This window comes from Prosopis cineraria, unplaced genomic scaffold (assembly GCF_029017545.1).
Source record: "Prosopis cineraria cultivar Desert tree isolate PC_DT_omini unplaced genomic scaffold, ASM2901754v1 PC1, whole genome shotgun sequence".
Classification (NCBI taxonomy): domain Eukaryota; kingdom Viridiplantae; phylum Streptophyta; class Magnoliopsida; order Fabales; family Fabaceae; genus Prosopis; species Prosopis cineraria.
This window is the reverse complement of record NW_026555332.1, coordinates 6,100,396-6,122,390: the sequence shown is the minus strand read 5'-3', so window position 1 is coordinate 6,122,390 and position 21,995 is coordinate 6,100,396. Positions and strand designations below refer to the sequence as shown.

The 21,995-nt window shown below is 28.0% G+C and overlaps 1 protein-coding gene across 1 annotated transcript; it reads right to left on the bottom strand.

Annotated features, from left to right (window-relative positions):
* Nucleotides 1-18,694: 18,694 nt before the first annotated feature.
* Nucleotides 18,695-21,002, bottom strand: LOC129302258 (glycosyltransferase BC10-like). Its single transcript, XM_054941045.1, has 2 exons — nt 20,427-21,002; nt 18,695-19,471 (listed from the first exon to the last, which is right to left on the bottom strand). The coding sequence occupies exons 1-2, from the start codon at nt 21,000-21,002 to the stop codon at nt 18,824-18,826; spliced, it is 1,224 nt and encodes a 407-aa protein (XP_054797020.1). The 3' UTR covers nt 18,695-18,823.
* Nucleotides 21,003-21,995: the final 993 nt, after the last annotated feature.

Here is a 21,995-nt window from a genome sequence, read left to right as displayed (position 1 = left end):
ATTTTTAGAGTAACTTTGTAATTTTACATGATTTTTTTTATTTAGATTGTTTATTTGAGGCCCGAGAGTGAGTTTTTTTTTCTTTTTGTTTTAGTAACAATCAAGAAATAAAGCTTTATGTTTTAAAATTGTATCCTAAAATAATAGTTCAGTTTTTGTACAGTTTCCCTTGGAATTAATGAATTCCCATTTACTCAAAAAAAATAATAATAACAGTTCAGAACATCACCCAACGGATTTGCATCATCATATTATATATTTTTAAAAATTTTCACTTTCATTATTTTTTATGATTAAATAATTTCTACAATAATAATGATGATAAATCAATTTATTTTCTAATACATTCTGACGGTTAGAATCGATAGCCTCAACCTAGTTTTTTTTTTTAATATATGGGTCGTTAATATATTTCAAATTTGGGTAAGTTTAAGAAATATATTATTTATTTTCACAACAAAAATTATTTTTAAATGAAAATTATATTTTTAAAATGAAAATTATCTTAAACTTAAGTGTAATTGTAACGCTGTCGTTATGTTATATTTAATTAAATTTACCAGTTAAAACTATTTGTTCAAATTAATAATACTAGTTAAAGGATTAAAATAAATTAAACTATAAGATAATTTTTATCGAAGTTAAATACTTATGTGCGTGTATATGCATATTTAATATTACCTAATATTATTTTTACGAAATAAGTATATATGTTAACAAATAGTACTCTTTTCTATCTATCTCTATTAAGGGCTCCTCATAGAAAAATCCGTGGTTCTTAATATAAATTACATAAAGAATTATTAATTACTAATTTTTAAATTTATTCCTAACAAATTACTAAAAAAGAAAAATTAATTCTAATTCAAGTGTCTTTATATAGTTTTTTGAATATCATCTTTCTCCTGAAATTGATTTTTTTAAAAAAAATTAATATAGATTTAGTGAGTTAACAATACTTTTAAAAGCAAGATTTATATACTTACCCTTACATACTTTCATTCAATCAAATCAAGATATGTGAACTTTAATATGTTAATAATATTACTAACAAGAATTTATTATAAAATAAATAATTTATCATGAATACACATATATTAATTTAATTAAAGATAAAAATTTTAAATATATAAAATTGAGTATACAGGTTTTTCCTTACCAAGAAAAGGGTGACAGAGATCTAAAATTGGGATCCACCGGATACATAATAATTGAAGTGGGAAAGATTCTCTAATTTATGGAGGGAGCATGTGAAAGTGTGACCTGCTTTTAAGTTTCCTTGAATGATACATGACAGATAAGAGAAGTGGCCCATGTGAATTTCTAGTTGAAGATTGGGAAATGACATAGAAATATCCTCTAATGAAAATTGAAAAGACAAACAAACATCTAAACACACATATACATTTGAATTTTTTTGACCAGAACATATATTTTTTAATTTACAAAAATGAAAAAAGTGCTGTAAATGAATTATAAATCTCGAAGAATATATCGCAAATTTTACTGAAACTCATTATTATTTAGATATGTTACTGATTTAATTTACAATTATTTTCTTAAAATTCACAATTCAATTTTATATCATATATAAAAATTAATTCTTGTTGGTAATTTACCATCCATGAACTTGAACTTTAATTCTTTATATTATGATGGATTAACATCTTCTACAACCAATCTATGTTGTTTTCCAAGATTTTATATTGATTGTTGATTATTTACAATTAATCTTATTCAATTTATAACTGTGCTACACTAACATTAGAGTAGAGGCATTCTTATCTATTAGGTTGTTTCTATTCTTGTTTTAATAATGAAAAAACTTTGGATGTGGATGCCATTTTCAAAATTTTGGAGACTTATTTCGTTATTATTTTTTTTTATCATAGATTTATTTGTCATCTTTACTATATAAACTTTTTTTAAAAAAATATTTCATATGATCGTATTTATAAATCACTTTTAACAATTTTATTAAAATAAAAAATAATTAAATTATCATTTTTTGTCTAAAAAAAAGAAATTAGATTGTCAAGCACAAGAAATGGCTTGAGTTCATTAGACCTTACGTTCGTGGTTGAGTGAATTGGAATTCCCAAATTGAACTTAGAAGGTACTCTCTCACTAATAAGTGCCTTGGAATGTAATCTTTGCTTACATATGTTCCAATATATGTTTGGATCTGATACCTTAGTTAATACTATTGATGCCACCAAATAGACGAAATAGTTTATATTATTGTAAAAATAGCTTTCTAAATTTGTATTTTTAAATCGATTCATGTGCCGACGGTTTAGAAAATAAAAGTAGTGGTATTCTCATAATAAAATTGCAAGTTATTGAAATGATTTTATTTAAAGTTGTAATAAGAGGTGATAATGGTGATTGGTGGATGTGATTTTATCTAAGGTTGGATCTTATCCCCTTGGAATTACTGGAATTCTTGGCATCCGAGAAGGACTTGATGAGATGTATTGGAATAGAGGCTATCACTTTGTTGACATTTAGTATGAATGTGTGGAAGCAACTAATTCTTTTTTGACAAGAGAACAAAACACTCAACATCTGTTTTTTTTATTTTTTTATTTGCAAATTTAGGCATGTCTCTATTATGCTTGTGCAAATGGAGAACGATACTTTAGCCAATAGTTTAGCTAGGAATTAAAGTTCATGAATTTTTTTTTTTAAGAGAAAGAAAAGCTCATGAATTGAATTTAGATTTTTTTTCTCCTTTGCCTCCTCCATTTTCATTTCCCACCTCCTTGATTGGAGGAGGCAAATGCTGAAACATTTGATATGTTTCTCAAATATTCTCTCTGGTACTATTTATAAATCATTTTTAGTATATTTTATCAAAATTAAAAAATTTTTAAACTTCATTAACTCTATTTTAAAACTTAACAAATTTTTACCTTTACCTTTAATAAATATTCTTAAATCTCATTGTTAATATTTTTATTTAAATCACTTAATAAAGACCAAAATGTAAAAAGGAACATTAAAATTTAAAAAATATCTTATAAATATAATCAAAATTTTTTTTATTTCTCTGTCTTATAAATAAGTCTAGAGGAATATTTATTCTTACTTCCCTCATTGGATCAAAGTAAATTCAGTTTTCATTAAAATAAAAAAAGAAATATACTAATTATTTTTATTTTAAATACATCATTTTTAAAAAACACGTTCTCTATTATGTTACTTTTTCTTTGTTATTTATAAAAAATAAAAAAATTAAAATAAATTAATTAATAATTTATTTTTATGTAAGAAGCAACATATAAAAAATGATTTATATATACAATAAATGAGTATAATTGTCATGAACTTCTGTGTGTTCTCTCACTCCCCTTTATCTCATTTTCATTTTCAAGGATTGGACCTTTATATTTTTTGACTATTCTAACATAAGTCCAGTGAAAGACTTACGCGTACCGGCCCATTTGTTATGTTATTTAATACTTCTTCTAATTTTTATTATATACTCCCTTCAATCTTATTTATAAGTCATTTTTATTAACTTTATCAATATCAATACAATAAAATATAAAAAATAAAAATAAGTAAAATTTTAAATATAACCCTCAAGTAAAAAATAAAAAGTAAGTCAATTATATAATACTTCCTCCACTTTTATATATAAGAGAAAAAAATTATATTACACAGTTTAAGAAATTTAATTAATCATAATAATTACCTCTAAAAAAAGTTAGTTAACCATAAAAATCAAAAAAATGACATATAAATGACAATGAGATTATGCAAAATATGATAACACTTTTTCAAGTCTCTTGAGACCTTTCTCATATTAATATCTTTAGTGATACAATTATAATACCCTAAGTGTTTTAAAAGAGATATTAAATGACAAATTCTAGTTTGCAAATTCTTTAATCCTTGAAATTCAAGTGTTGTAAATGAAAGTGACTATTTTGGTTTAAGGAATGACTATTTTTTTTGGACAATAATTCAAATGGGATATCAAATGATAAGTTCCGCAATTTTACTTTACAAATTTTTTAATCATTGATCCATTTTTTTTTATTTTACATTGAGATTATTATATTCATTCAACAAAGACATTCATGTCAAAAAGATCTCAAAAAACTTAAAAAGAATTAGCACATTTTGTAGGGTTTCATGAAATTTGCATATTTTAGAGGATTTTTTTTCTTTTTCTCATTTTCCCATCTAAATTCACAAGCTGTTTACTTTGTATATTATCTGAACTAAGATTATTAAACAATTGACCACTGCAGAGTTAAGGTAACTGAAATTTATTATTTTCTTAAAAAGGTTTTGTCATTATGATTTTTTTTTAATTTTCTGTAATTTATTTTGTACATTTTTGTTAGGGTTAGATCTTTGGGCTTTAAAATGCACGAATAAAATTAATGGACCTGAGACCAAAGAAAGGCCCAACAATATTTCATCACGGTTGAGTGTTTCATGGATTTTCTTCACTTTATTGACGAATGAGATGTCAATTTGTGTTGACAAACAAAATCCCAGACAAAGCTATAGATAAGATGTACTTAAGACTAAATAGCAAACGAAGGTTAATTTAATTGATAAAAAATTTATCTATAATATATAACATTATCGGTTCAAATCTTGTTGCAGTTGTAAGGATATTGTTTAGGGACAATTACATTAAAGTTTTATATAGAAAAATTAATTACTATAAAATTTATTAATAACTGAACTAAATTGTATTTACAATATAAATTTTTAGGATATAACTTTTAGCCATCATGTATGAATCAAAAGAGAATGCTTTTGTCCCTGGACTAGAAAACGCTATAATTTAATATGTGAAAAAGAAGTACTTGCATATCATTCATAAACAATAGGGAGAATTATAACTAGGTCCCACACAAAAAAATTAATTACTATAAGGTCTATTGACAGGCTGTCAATGCAGTTTAGTTCAATTGTCAATGAATATTATGGTAATTAATTTTTTTGTATGGGATCTGAATATAATTAATTTTTCTATGTAGGACCTAATTATAATTCTCCCTATTGTTTATGAATGATATGCAAGTACTTCTTTTTCACATATTAAATTAGAGCATTTTATGGTCCAGGGACAAAAGGTACTCTCTTTTGATTCATACATGATGGTTAAAAGTTATATTCTAAAAATTTGTTTAAAGGATGAGAGCTTTTATCATCTTCTGTTAAAAAAAAAAAAGTCTATATATAGCATATTTTATATAATAATTATTTCAAAAACCATTATATAATGGAGAAAACCTTAATATAAAAAAGGCAAGATTGGATACAGGAAACTATATAACAATTATTTAATTAACTATTATATAGTCTCTCAATTTATATGACAGTTACTAATAATAATTGTTATATAGTCTTTATTTTTTATAATTTTTTTTTACCATGCACACTATTTAACGGTTAGTTCAAACTAATTGCTAAATAGTTTATGGGACTATATAGTGATTAGTTTCAGCAATCATCATTATATAGACTTTTTTTTTTGAATTTTTTTTTACTTTAGAGATTATATAGTTGTTATTTTCAAACAATCATTTAAACTTAGCAAGCATAGTTACTATACAATCCTAACATTTTAACAATTATACGATATACTAGAATTGCTTTATTAAGCTTCTAATGTGTACATTATTATTGAACATGTTAGAAATAGCCACAAACATCACCTAATTTGAAATTAACCAATTGATTAAATCCAAACTAAGTTTTCAATGATTAAATTAGCAATGCACAAACACACAATTTAATACAATAGATCAATTCTAGAACAAAGCAAGCGTATGAATATAATAATGAATATTAAAATTCCAGCAAAAAAAAAATCAACATTCCAATGGCCAAAATACAAGTTTCCTCAATCAAATATTTCAAACATTTTATCAAACAATTAAAAATGCACTAGTTACAACCCTCCAAATTAAAATTAAGAAATCTAGGAAAATTGGCAACTAGAATAGAAAAGAAAACTAAAATTAAAATTGCTTAGGCTCTTGACGTAGGTCAAGAACTCATGCACATCCAATTTACTTGGAATCCAAGTGATCTAGCCTCACATTGTTGCTTCCAACTTAGCTCAAAATGCATTGAAGTATTCGGCCATGTGAGAAGAATTGAAGAATATGAATTGATGAGAAAGGAATCGGATGGTCGAATGGAATAAGAGGATTTGAGTCGGACTTAATGTGGATGAAATTGAGTGGATCAGAATTGAATTAAAGTGGAGGAAATGGAAATGTGCAGAATCAAAGGAAGAGAGGAATGAAGCGGCCTGGACGATGGAAGGAAAAGACGAACCGAAGAGAATGAATTGAAGCTACTGTGTCCGTGAATGAGAATATGAATGCTTGGATGAGAAGGAATGAATTAAAGTGGAGATCACATGCTTGGAAATGGAAGAAGGAAAAATGGATTATTCCAATGGGGGAATCTGGAAGTGAAATTGAATGGAATTTGGGCTAAAATTGTCAAAATATGGAATGAGAATGAGAATTTAATGGAATTAAATATTAAAAGTAAATGAGAAAAAAAAATAGAAAGAAATGAAAATGAGAGAAACATAAAGCTTGTCTGGCAACTTGTCATGAAAACAGTTTTTTATTTTTCAAAATAAAAAAATAAAAAAATTTGTTTAATAATATATTTTCAAAAAGTGTTTTGAAAAATAAAAAAACCAAATATTGTTATGGAAAATAAAAACATAAAAATATCTTTTAAGTGTTTTAATATTATTATTCTGAAGAACAAGAAAAAATGCAAATAATACATGTTTTTATTATTTTTTATCCTTAAAACATCTTTTATAAAATATTAATTTTTAAAATAATAAAATAAAAATAATTTTAAACAGGTTCATATTTTCTCACTTTACCTTTTTGACTCTTCTCTTTTTCATGTAACCACCTACACATGAAATAATAAAATTAATAAAAAAATATTAATATTTAATAAAATCTAGAATAATATGTAATAAATCTAAAAAAATTCCTAAAAATATCCCCTTATCTTTCAATCACAAATATGGCCAAACTATTTCCGGATATATCAAAACAAGTGCTAAGAAACTAAAAAAAAAGAGATAAAATCATATAAAATATGTGAATTATTATACTCCCACACAACAAGGATTCATATTAGTTTAAAACAATGTTTTAAAAATTGGACCAGATAATGAACTGGAGATATCAATGGGTCACGGGTTTCATGGTTCAACTGGTTAGACCGGTGGTTGAACTGATGATATAATAATTAAATAAAAAATAATATTTATATACATATATATTGAAAAAGGGTCAAAACGGTTTGACCACTTTAGATTCTAGGTTTTTGCTTCGGGTCTTCAAGAACCGCTCAAGTCAAAGCGAGCCAACCCGAGTCAACTTCCAGAACGGGCCAAATGATTGAATCAAACTATTTTCATTTCCGGGTGATAGTTCAACCGGTTCGACTGTCTGAGTCTTAAAACACTGGTTTAAAAAGATAGTGATAATATTGTGGCGAGTTTCCCATAATACTCGACAATAGAATAAAAAAGAATCACGTTCTAAGGAGGGTTACCCCCTCCAACAAAAGCCTGTAACAATAAAGTAATCATGAACAACACCATTTTTTTTGCATCACTATTAAAAAAATAGAATTTAACGAGGAAAGAATTCCTCGTTAAATGTCATTTTCTCTAACTACATTGTATTTTAGTGAAGAATTTTGTCCTTTGTTAAATTCGTAATTAAAAAAGGGCTCATTAAATTTAGTAAGAAATCGTATTTTCCTCGCCCTCACTAATACTATTCAAAATTCGATAGCTTTAATCCCTATCTAAATATGCCTATATTTAAAAATAATGATGCCACATCACCTGTCATGTGTGCGTTAACTTGTAACATGTCACCAACAATCTTGTGCCTTGTCAACCGCCACATCACCTACCATCTCGTGCCGCATCACCCACCACATGTGTGATAACTCATGACATGTCATTGTCCACCTTGCGCCATATTACTTGCTCCTTACCATGTCATATATTCATTATGTTTATGCCAAAGCCAAAACTTGAACCCTTGACCTCATACCTTCTAAGCCTTATGCTCTCCTTCTTTGCTAGTTAAACTGAAAGGCACATGTAGTCATTATATTAGGAATTAAATATATATTATTTAACTATATAAATATATCAAATAATATATTATAAAAATACACACATATATACATATTAAACTTTATTTTTAATTATTAATATGTTAAAAATATTTATATTTTATTTAAATTATTCTTTATATTACATTTTTAATAAAATATTATTTTATTAATGAAAATCAACTTAAAATGGAGAAAATATTAAATAATTTTATTATGAATATTTTAGTTAATTTTTAAATTTAAATTTTATTTTTAAATAAAAATAATTAAATATATAATTAAAAGTCATTGTCAAAAGTTAATTTTTTTTGTAGTAATTAGCTAGGGACAAAATTCCTCGTTAATTATCTTATTTTAGAGAGGGATTGATAGTTTCTCGCTATTTTCTCACTAATTATTTTATTTTAGAAAGGGATTTGTAGTCCCTCACTATGTTCCTTACTAATTCCCTTATTTGAGAGAGTGATTGACAGTCCTTATTATTTTTCTCACTATTTTTAAGTCAAGCTATGAAATTAATATTTCTCACTAATTTTTTTATTAATTTAATATTTTAGAGAGAAATGGAGGACCTCTCATCTAATTTTTTCACTAATTTATATTTTTTTAGTAGTGCATGAAGCTCATCTCATTAACATCAAGTCCATATTTTTCACCTGCACATCTATGCTAACATTTACCTCTTAATTCCTGCTTTATCACTCTGAGGGGATGAGACCAAATGTCTTCAGCCCCCACCCCCCTTTTTCAATAGAAAAAGCCACAAACGCAACCAATCAACAAATAATTAACTAATTTATATCAGAAATCAGTGTAGCCTTGCACCGAAGTCTTGGCCTTTCAAGTACGCTTTGTCCATCTTATCCGAAGATTATCAGCTCCTGAGGCAATGTCCAAAATCTGTTTACCAATGGTTGCCTCATTCCTCACACAACTTTTTTTTTTTTTAATTCCAGGATTGCTATTTTTCTTTGGCAAGCAAACTTTATTCCAAACTCACATGTGTAAGGTCTTCTTTATTTAAACACAATTAACTACCAGAACTAAAGTAATCAAGGATCGAAACCCAATAAGGATTATCAAGTTTGTCAAAATTATATAAATGGAGATCTCAAGTTTTCATAATGTAAAATATTTTTATAAATTTTCAACATTCACAAATCAGATTAAAACATGTGTGGAAGTATAGGATCCCAAAACTGGAAGAAGCATTTGCAAAAGAGAACAAGAATTTATTATCTATAAAAATGGTACATACACTATGGCGTGTTACTCCTGTGTCATGTGCCGTGGTGTATTATACAAGTTTGACAACAATTTTATTGTCAAATGAGAGCACCCAGGATGAGCTTCTAATGTGTCCTATTTCTCCGTCTGACATTAAATTGAGTTGATCTATGTGTCTATAAAGAGCTTTCTTTTAACTCTAACTAATGGCACAAGTTTCACAATCAAATTATTTTTCTAACAAAAGTCGAGCACCTTTTACAAAGCTCACTCATTTTTCACAATTACTCACAATTAGGGTGTCTAAATCACAACAAAGGTGCTAAAAGCCTACACCAACTCTTAAACTGCACTCAATGAATCATTTGAGACTCATGCAACACACCGCATCCATTCTAATACACGTATATTATAAATTTACCATTCAACCCCTTGATTCACAAAAACATATAGGGGAGATAACTTTACATAAAATCTCAAATATTTGTCCAATGACAACCAAATACACCATATTTTATTTACATTAGTATTTTAGCTCTATTTAAACTCTACGATTACATATCAATAGTTCAAGGCACAAAATATACTAAATATTTTCTCATCTATAATGCAAGTAGTCAAAAGAATGATATGAACTTTTAGTTGGAAAATTAACAATTTAAATATATGTCAAAGTAAATCTAGAGGCCTATTGTTAGGATTTATACACAATCTTAGGCCTTCAGTCATTTTTCCCTATCCTGATCCGATGAGTTGAGCCCTAAAATATTAAATGAGGGGTGAGTACAAACACTCAATAATCAAGGTCAACCTAGCCTAGGCAGTTGCGTATCAATTAATTATGGATGCAAATGGCAATAAACAACCATTATATGTTCATAAAGCAAGTATAGCCTCAGCCAAAATAGCAATCATGTGACTAGGCATGAAATATATATCATTAGATATATCACAATTATGTATATATTGGGGTCATAAAAATAATAATCATGAGCCCCTAAGAGACACACTGAATCATAATAATTACAACCATTTGGCCGAAACCATAAATCCATTATCAATACTAATCTTATATCCTCTTGTTATCTTTCACATGAAACCGGTGGCTATTAATGATTGCGTTCATAACTCTAACTAACCTATCCTTTTACTTGTGAGAAGCTATCGGCTCAGGATTAACTCATTCACTTGTATATCACGATTTTTCCTAATACTAACAACTATGAAGTGTCGTACCTTTAATCTAGCCTCTTCAGGAACCAGTGAAGACAAATACTATTCTAGTCCATCGAAGAACAAGCAAAATAGTTTCAAATCAATCATGGTACAACAGCTACCTTTCGATTTCAACAGTTAATGCTAAGGCGAGCTTTTGATTCTAATGACAAGTCACCACTACCACATGAATTTACTAATCTATTCCTTTTTATAGACGAAACTCCCGTCAATGATGATGCTATGCACATATGGACACTTATTATGTCATGTTAACACGATTAATAACATCATATTATAGTCACACAATTTTTCTTCTCCATTATTCTCCACATGCCAAAGGTTATACATTCATCATTCTCCACATGTCAAATATCACATATTCATTATTAATTACATATGTAAAAATATGCATATTTTTCTCTGCAATTCAACACAATTTCACACATTACTAAATTTGCATCAAACAGTTCTCAAGCACCCAAATAATGTTCAAATGATTTAATTCATCTAACATGTAATTGACATATAACTATACAAACAAGATTTTCCCCTAATTATTTCAAACCTTTAAAAATTCAAGGGTTTACCCTTCAAAACACAACTTTCAAAGCTTGCCAAATAGCTTGAACGGTGCCAAAATAGTTACTTTACGATTAATTCACAAAGGTATCCCCTAATACTTCAATTTGAATAACTTCCAATAATAACTCATCCCTCCAACCCACACAATAGCACAATCTCCACTTCTGATGATACCCATTAGGTTTATTATGTTCCAATAACCTACATTATTATTAATGAGTCAACAAACACCATTAATAGCCATCAAACACTTTCAACAATAATTATAAATGCCAATTTGGAATATTAATGGCCCCCAACAATCAAGTAAGGTTTAAATATTCTAAACTACTCCTATTTTATCTATTTTAACTAATGGGTTAGGACCCACAGTTCATATGGATCAAAAATCACTCTCCCAACTCAAACTCTAACTTTAACCTTCATGAAAATGGAAGGAAAGGGGAGAGAGAAGTATAATGCACTTACCTTGGGTGTTAGGATGCTCCAAAATGTCTCCAAAGGTCCCTAAACTCATGTCCTAATAGAGCTAATATTGTGCTTTTTGTTTTTTCTTTTTCCTCTCTCTGGTTCAGTCTATTTCGCGACCAGTATATCAGAAGATTTTGACCATACACCACAGTGTATGGTACAAAAAGGCTCTTCCTCATTGGGTTGCCATCTATGTGTCGTGGCAAACGTCCCTTACATCGCGGCATGTGGCACAGAGGACTCTTTAGTTATTTCTCACCTTTTAATGCCTAAATGGCCTAACTTTACTTTGAATCCACATTTAGGGTTGAAAACACAATCAAACACATTTTTTAGACATCTCTAGCCATATACTACAATAATTCACTTAATTACTCTCTTTTACATAACTAAATCTTGATTAGTTTTACAGGATATTACAACATGTGCCATGATTTTGTCATCCTCCTCTTTTTTCCCCCTTATAGGTATTCCACTATTAGAGGCAATCTGTTCAAGGTACTATCAGACACTAAATGTAGGCACTTCTTCTAATGAAATTTCAAACTTTAATTTATCATGTTATGAAAGACTAAATCTTTTTGTTAGATTCAACCCCAGTTGTGCCATGATTCTACCCATCTTTCTTTTGCCCCGTATAAGAAAGCTCCGTAAAAAGAATCTACCTTTTTGGTAAAATATAAATGTTGGCCCAATATAGGTGTCTTGGAGTCCAATTGCGAAGCTGTAATCTTATCAACATAGAATTGACATTCTATTTTATTCCATTTAGCTTGAGAGAGAGGCATGCCAAGTATTTAACTGGGAGAAGCTTCTTAGGGATAAGCTAGTTAAGTTTAAAATTTGCCCATGTTTGTCTCTCTTCTCTAACATCATTGAAGAAACCCTTTGACTTTCTTCAATTTTCACTTTAGGCCAGTGATATCGGGAGGGGTTCATATTACGAGCTCATCACCTTTTAGGTGAATTTGGGCCATTAATTCTATTTTAACATGCTCTATACCATTCATTTTAAAATATTTTAATATTATATTATTAAAATAAAAATTATAAAAATTTTAATATTAAATTTATATTGTCAAGAGTACTTCTATATAGTTAATTTATAAAAATTTTAATATTAAATTTTAACTGTCTTTATTGTATAATAGGGGATGACTACCATGGTACTCATCACCTCTAATGAGATCCAAACCATCCAAACTTAAAGCTTTTTATTTTATATTTATCATAATAAAATTTTTTAATAAATATATCATCATCAATCTAGCTCGTATAGATTTAATCTAGCCTCTAATTTAATATTAAAGTTTGTTATAATTTTATAAATTGATTATCTATATATACTTTGAATAGTATAAATATAATTTGGATGATCTAATTTAATATAAAAATATTATAATTTTATAAATGAATTATATAAATACACTTTGGGCAGTATAGATTTAATATTAATTTTTAGAACTTTTTATTTTGATAATATAATAGTAGAATATTTAAAAACTAATTTAAAATAAATGATACAGATCATTTCATCTTGAAATGAATGGTGCAGATCACCCAAAGAGGTAATGAGAATGCAAACGCTAACAGAGCATCTCTTAATTCAACAAATTTAGTAGCAGCTAATTCATGGTGATCAAGCCCATTGGAGAGATTATTGTGATTGTGATTTGTGAAATCACACACACAAAGGTTTTGTGGATTAGAAGGAGTAATACTTTGTCAATAAGTTAGGTTGTATTTAATCAATTGCAATTGTCTCAATCAATCAGAAACATTAATTAATTACACCGACTAAGTTACAACCCCCAAAGCCGTACTATATCACAATCAGTTAGAATTATGTCTATCCCCAATTAGTTATCAAGACCTTCCTAATTCCAAGTCTAATTCTTTACCTCTCGATCCATCACACACATCCTAGAGGCGCTAGATGGCCAATCAAATAGTTAAGAATAGGTGCAAGGAAGATGGATATAATTAATAATAGTTTAATCTATATTATCATAAATCAACTCACATAATCATCAAACATAGATTCAAATCACTCTTCCCATAATAATTCTACATTCCTACCCTGATTTAGAAATTTAGCAACTCATTGATTATAGAAATAACCTTCTTGCTCATTAATAATTCTTCCCTTAATAGTTCATTTTCTCCCTATAGCCTTCTTGCTGATATCTCTCACAAGAAATACTTCAAATTAAAAATACTATAGAATAAGCTTTCATTCATGGATGATTGATTGGATCTCTCCATCTTTAAATTTTCTTTTCTGAATTTATAAATGTTGCCTCTATATAAGGTTTCTTTAGTCCTGAAAATAAATCTAAAATGAAAAGGAAAAGATCATAGTTAGGTCCCAAAATTTTGAAATAATGACAATGAGGTTCTCAAAAAACTTTTTTAAAAAATGAGTTGTGAATATTGATCCAAATAAATATAAATTCAAAAATTTTAATTGTAGATAAGACATTTAAATATTAAATGTAACTTTCATATTTTATCTAAGATTATCTATATTTGTAATTTGATTTTTTTTTTTAATTTTGTAGTAAACTTAACCATCATTAATTTAATATTTTTAGAGGGGTAAAAATACTTATAAAGTGGTCAGCCAAGGGCTCTCAGTAGTCTAAAGTGAGAAAAAAGGGCATAAATACTTATAATGTTATATGAATGGGTGCAAAAGTGACCAAACCATTAACCATTACACCTACTAAAATAACATCATGAGTACTCATATAATGATTGATTACCCTCCATAGAAATTCACTTGAAAATGTTTTTTGTCCATGTGAGTGAAAAAATGGTCAACTTCTATTTAAATGTTAGCTAAACAGTTAACATTTAAAAGATTTGATAGATTAATTAGTTTTGTACCAATTTTGATAATATTATAAGTATTTTTGTCCTTTTTTCTAACGTTAGGCTATTAAATGCTTTTAATCGATGACTTCATAAGTATTTTTACTTCTTTTTAATTTATATTAGCAAAAATTGACACATGACATATGTAATCAATATTTAACACCAGAAACTAATAGTGTTAGGATAAGGTTAATGATTTAATCATTTTTACACTTGTTATAGATATTTATATCATTTTTTAACTTTAGCCCATTCTTTTACCTTTTTTAGAGGTCACTATCATTTTACCAAAGGAAACCATGTCAAAATTATGCGGCTCATTTTGGACATTATAGCCACACCGGCTCAACATTTTTATTAAGCATATAACTCCTGAAAAATTGAAGTAACTAAATTTTTTATTTTCTCAAAAAAATATATCATAAAATATATACTCTTTAAATTTTTGTGTAATACCATACTCTCTCCTGTTTTTATTGTAAAATACTTTTAATCATTTCATATACTTTAAAAAAAGTTAATTTTTTTTTATATCATAAAAAATGTACTTTCATTTTTTACTTTTGACTTCAAATAATGATAAGATTAGATTAAATAAATTCAAGCTAGTAAAGAAAAGATAAAATTACAAAAAAAATTAATTATTACAAGGTGTCTTATATTTTATATCAAAAATTATTTCTAAAAGATGTTCAACAAATAGGATTAAAGGGAGTATTTTATAGGGTTAAAGAGCAAAAAAATGTCTTGAAACTTTTTCATGAAGATCTCTATTATTCTAAATTTTGTTTGAAGTGATGTCATGTAAAAACTTTGAGGGAAAATGACAAAGAAGTTCTTCAAGTTAGGTCTCAAGTGTTAAATTTTAAAAATTTATAACTTAATCTTTTAATTTTGCACTTGCGTTGTGATAAATTTGTAACTTATTTTTTAAATTTTAACATAATTGAAGAAGAAAAAATTTATTTTTTATTAAAATTTAAAATATAAGTTGCAAATTTATGACAACAGAGTTGTAAAATTAAGAGATTGAATTATAAATTTTTAAAATTTAACATTTAAGACATAATTTGAATTAATTAATTTTTTTGAGACCTTTTTGTCATTCCGCCAAAACTTCAATCAACCCATGTTGAAATTGCTTGAAAAATTAGCATTATCATTTTAAGTTGAAAACTATGAGTAGTTTGCAATAAGCACATATTCCTTCGAGGAGACTATTGATGAAATTTCCTTCCTAATACATATTAGAGCTACAGGGAAACATATTCATTGGTCTTTCTTGATCTTTAAAAGTCTGATATTATTGCTTTCCACTTTCTTGTTCACATTACATGTATAGTTTTATTTACCAAATCCCTTTCCACTAAAAAAAATATATTGTCATGTAAAACTTAAAAAAAAAAAAGTAATATTGTCCCACTGTCAACTGTTTGCTTGACTGGATTTTCTTTTTTTAAAAAAAGGAGGGGGCCAAAAAAAAAAAAAACACAGATCCTTTTCCACGGATGCTGAGTTTGGCACCCCGCTGGAATCGTTATCCGAGTCCGCCATCATCGTCTCACCACAACCGGACTCATCACTTCGGTTCAGTGTAAAACCTAAGCGCTACGTCGGAAAGAAGTTCGACGGAATCTGAAATCCGGTTTGCGGAGTCCATGAACTGCTTTGGTCATGAATACATGACCCTGTGATTGTTCTTTTTAAAGACTCAAAGCACTCTGTTTTGGCAAATCTAAATTAGAATTCAGAACCACTTTGTGGTGAATGTAGGTACTAAAGACTCAAGCATCAATTTTAGACTGAAGCATAGTTTGTGTACTTGTGAGACATGTCGACAACTAGGCACACTGCACTAGTGAGAAAAAAGAAGGCACAGTAAAGTCATTAGATGAGAACAAGATTTGCCAGTTATCCATTTTTCCGTCTAAAAACCAATTTCTATTTTCGATTCGTTCAATTTTAGGAGGAGGCCGTCGTATCAGGCGTTTGCATTCGGTGATGAGCACCGAGCGCTCCTCATTACGTGGCAAAATTGTGTCCTTTCATTTCATCCTAAAATAATCTCTGCCATTTTTTTAATTTAATTTTTAGATATTCTAAATATTATATTTATAAATGTAAAAAACATAAAAAAATCCTGATCTTAAATCTGGATTGTCTTCTGCACTCATTTAAGAATGACAACCATGATATTTATAATATTTGATGAGATTTGGACCATCTAAATTTAAAATTCTTTTATTTTTAATTATATTTATCAAAATAATTTTAAAAAATATAAAAATTTTAATCAATTTGTTTATCATCAATCTAGCCAATGCAGATTTAATCTGAAATGTCTAATTTAATATTAAAATTTTTTATAATTTGACTATCCAGATGTACTTTAGATAATTTAGGTATAATCTGAATGACTCAATTTAATATTAAAATTTTAATTATTTTTACATATTATATAGATGTACTCTAGTCTTTAAACACTCTAGATTTATTAAATTTTTTTATAATTTTTATATTAATATATATATATATATATATAATATTTAAAGATTAATTTGAAATGAACGATGAAAATCATTTTAAAGTAAAATAAAAGGCTAAGATTTGGCCATATGTGATGAGTCCTCGCGACTTGTTACAGTGACGAGCATCAATGTGAACGTGTTGTATTAGTGGTGTTCCAACAGCACTGAGAGGCCAAAGTGGAAGACCCAAATGGAGACTAGATAGAGAAGAAGAAGAAAGGGAGATTGCGGAAGAAAAACCAATGAAAGAGCAACACGTGTATAAAAAAAATATAATATTTAGATAATACTAAATACAAATTAATTTTAATATTAATGATAGTGTAAGAAAAAAAGCAAAAAATTAAATAAACATTTTATTATAAAAATAAAATCAATTAAAATAATGTCATATAAAATTTTATTTAAATAATTTAGGTATTTTAATTTGGATAGACTATAAATGACGTAACATATCAAATCCACCTAAAAATTTTTTAAGATTTAACAGTCAATGCATGTCTGAGTTAATAATAGGGTAATATTATATTCTTTGTAAAAATTTTAAAGTGACATTATTCTTTAAAAAAAAAAGTTTAAAATGCCGAACACTCTCACATTTTCACCTTTTAACTCTATCTATGCAATTTTGTTGCTTGCTGTAGGTGGATCTTTAGGCTTTGAAATGCGCATATGAAATGGATAATAGAGTAAATAGACCCAATACAGACCCAACAGGTCTTGTTTATTGGAGGATGAGCTTTTTCACAAACAAAAAGGCCCACATATGAAGCGAAACTGTAGGACAACGTATTTTAGATTGAAATGATGATGCTGATAAAACAATTTGTTTCATTCTGATAAATATAATATTCTCATAAGCACCCACGGGATAATTTGGAAGCAATTAATAACAGTTGTTATTTTAATTTTTGTTTAGTTCATTCAGTTGGTAATATATATATATATATATAAATATATATATATATAATTTTTTTTTAGTTGTTCAAGTGGTAAAGGTGGGTTGGAATGTGGGTAGAAACCTTTTCAATTCATCAAAAAAAGATTAAAAAAAGTATCTAAAATTATTCTTTAATATAAACCATTTGTATGCTGGATTTTATGTCAAGGTGAAACACACCCAGTCATGAATCACTTATTAATTGGTTTGGTTTATTAAAGAAAAGAATATTAATCGTTGAAGTTAAGCATCTAATAATTAAAAACTAATATGGGATATATGATATCATATCTTTACTTAGTCAAAATACTTATTGACTTATATTTATTTTATATTTTTAAATAAAAAAAACCTTAAACCTCACTAATTCTGTCTGAAAACTTAATAATTTTTTAATTTTACTCTTACTAAATATATATATTCTAACAATATATTTTCTCTTTCGAACATTTAATGGATGATAAAAAAAAATTTGTAATGAAAATTTAATATTGTGACTTATAAATGAAATTAAAAAGCTCTTCTCTTTTTGCCCTATAAATAGAATTGGAATATGTAAATTATCAACTAAATACACTATATTAAAAAAAGGGAAATTTACTCAATAATTTGGCAGACAGAAATACTATAACTAACTTCAGCTCAACCAAAAAAAACAAAAAGTTAAAACTTCTCAATGACATTGAAATTATTCAGGAAAAAAATACATTATTGAAAAAAAATGATAGAGGCGAAAGAATAGAGACTTCGTTTGTCAATGAAAATACAATGAATCAACAAATATGTAACTAACTGACCCTAAAAAAAAAAAAAAACAAATATGCAGCTAAGGATCAAAGCCAAGTAAAAGAGGAGCCACTCTTAACAAAGGCTCCAACGCATTTGGCAGAAACTTTCTGGCAAAAAGGAAGCAAACGTTGGTAACATTACCATTATAAACACATTTCCCTCCAAACCTAATTCGATTCAAGAACTCATCTGTAATATCACCCCATCCAAATCTCCCTGGATGTGGACCCCCTCTTGACCAATCAACCCATGTAATACTACGTTTTGAGTTCATTTCATCGTACTTCATATGCACCAACGTCGGTATATAATGCTCGTCCATGTAACATGGTGGTAGACATAGTTTTTGAAAGATGGGGTAATAAGTGGTATCAGAAACTAGCTTGATTGCGAGGTCACGATGGAGTTCAAACCATTGAGACCCTTTTCGCCAATTGGTGATGTTGATCATGGGATACATCTTAGGGTTGTATCGCCCACGACCTGGCTTTCTTGGGTCGTCGAAAGAGCTTAAGAAGGAGAGAGATGAATTGATGAGGTAGTGGTAGATGGTGTTGAAGTTGAAGAGAGGGATGCATGATTCTGAGAGAAGAACAAAGCGTTGGTTGGAGATATCATCTAACAATGCATTTGCTAGAAGACGCCTTTCTGCATCTATCATTGATGAAGTTCCCCAAAAAACTGGCTGCAAAATATAAAGAGAAAATATGGTATTTTAATTTAAAGAACTCACTATAATCAATTATATATCACTTGAGACAAGGAGATCTCTATATATACTAAAACAAGTTGAGAACATTAGGGCTTGTTTGTTTCTGTGTTTTCCAAATACTCCTTTATATATATATATTTTTAAAAAAAACTCATTTGAGCAAGTGTTTTATAAATGTTTTCAAGACGGTTCTATTTTTTGTTTTTCAAAAAATGAAAATAGTTTTTTATTTTTATTTTTAAAGCACACTATATTTAACCATTAAAAATTATTGCCAACTATAACTAACCATTATCATAGATTATCATTATTAATCACTAGCAATTATCATTATCAATCTATTTTTAAAATTATTTTTAAATTAACATAGTTAGATGCATTTTTTTATTTTGTTTTGAAAAACAATTCTTAAAGCTATATTATAAAACAACATTTAAACAGAATGAAAACACAGTCAAACATGCCCTTAACATAAAGTTTCTGGGTTCTTCATGTTTTCTTGCATTACAACCAAGTAGTTATACATCAAGGGTATATTATAGTCACTATCAAAAGTTATTATTATTAATCACTAGCAATTTTAAAAAACAATTCTTAAAACTGTATTATAAAACAACATCCTTTAAATAAAGTTTCTAGGTTCTTCATGTTTTCCTTCATTACAACTGGGTAGATATACGTCAGTAAATTATAGCACTTTATTGTAATGAGGAAAAAGGTTGGTGTCAAATTTTTAATTTAGTATGCCTGGATGGTCTACTTCTCCAAAAATGCCTTTAATCTTTTAATTAGACACATCTCAAGCTTTATATATATTCATGATCCATCTTCTAATTCTAAATATAGAATTTCTTTTATCTCTAATGGTTAGTAGTTTAATTTGTGCAAATATACAAAGTAATTGTACTATGTTGGATAGATTGCTAACCTTGCTGGGGATTCTTCTACCAAAGAAGACAGAATCTTCAGGCACCGTTTCATTAAAAGAAGGATGCTGATGTAAGTAAATGTTGTATAATTCTTCATGGCCTTTGAAAAATCTCTCCCACAAGGGTCCTAGTGGCAGTGTTCCTTTTGCCAAGAAAATGAAAGCCACTTTAGGGTTTGTCTTATGAGAAGAAGCATCGTCATGTCGTGTTCCTCGTACCTTGATTGCTTCCAAGAATAACTCTTGGTCTGTCATATTGTGCATGAGATAAGACACCTTGGTTGTAGTACTTCTGATAATACTACTTGTGTTCGACGTTGATGTTCCGCCGTATTCCGGTTGTGGCGAAGCCAGAGCTGGTGGTGGTTGATACGGTGGCTGTGAGGAGGCGGCCGGATTTACGTGGTAAAGAAAGTACTGTAAATGGAAAGAAAAGGCTCTGAAATATAAGGTTGCTACTGTTCCTAGGGAGATACCAACAATGAAGAAGACAAAGTGATGGAAATGGTTCAAGTTTAGATGAAAATGAACATTGGATGGTTTGAGAATTCTCTGATAGAAATGGTTATGTTCCATTGTAACTGTTTCTTCTTCACTCACAAATGGAAAATGAAAGAAGAGATTGAGATTCTTATATTAAGTCTCAAAAGGCAGCTCTAACTAGAATACTTTAATTTGAGCTCAAGTTATGGAGGACTAGATTAAAACAAAAAAATAAAAATTGTCTGAATTCAAATTCTGGTCAAAGAAATGATAGAGAAGCAAAAAATTAATATATAGCAAATTGTTGCTTCTTTATAATTGATGTTAATTGAAGTAAAGAGAAGTCAATATAGTTGGAAAATGTTTTATAGCATTTTTTTGATATTGTGTTGCTGTACTGCCGCGTTATTTATATTTTAATAACTTAATATAAATTCAAGTCTTCTGCTGTCACAAATTAATTGTATATTAAGAGGAACAGGTTTATTAAGCAATATAATAAGAGTTCATCATTTGATCAAAAACGAAAAAAGAATTCATCATAATTGTCCATTTGCTATTAAACTTTTCACATTGCATGGCGCCTTTTGCATTAATATTTTGAGTAACAAATATATATTTATATATGGTTGTGACTTGTGATGGACTCTTACTATCTCTTATAACATCTTCCTTTTACTAAACATAAATTAGTCAAATTAAAAAAGGCATATAAAGAGGAGAAAGCATAATCACATAGAGTGAATTTCTACCCAGCTCACATCCATGTGCCACACATTCATGATTTTTAATTTATTTTTTATTCTATCGACCACTATTATGGAAAACTTAGAGGTATTAATACCATTTGCCCAAACTAGTCCAAACCCCTGATATGTGAAACCATTATCACCGACAATGATTTCACAAATACCTTAGTGATAATTTAACATGGTTATATATCCCAAAATTCAAACTCTAGACTTTATGATAAACAAATTAGACTCTCACAATTAGTTGAACCAAACATCCCTCAATTATTGAGCTTTAATTTAAATTATAAGAGAAGGTTATTTAAATAATATTAATTGAATTTAAAAAAAAAAA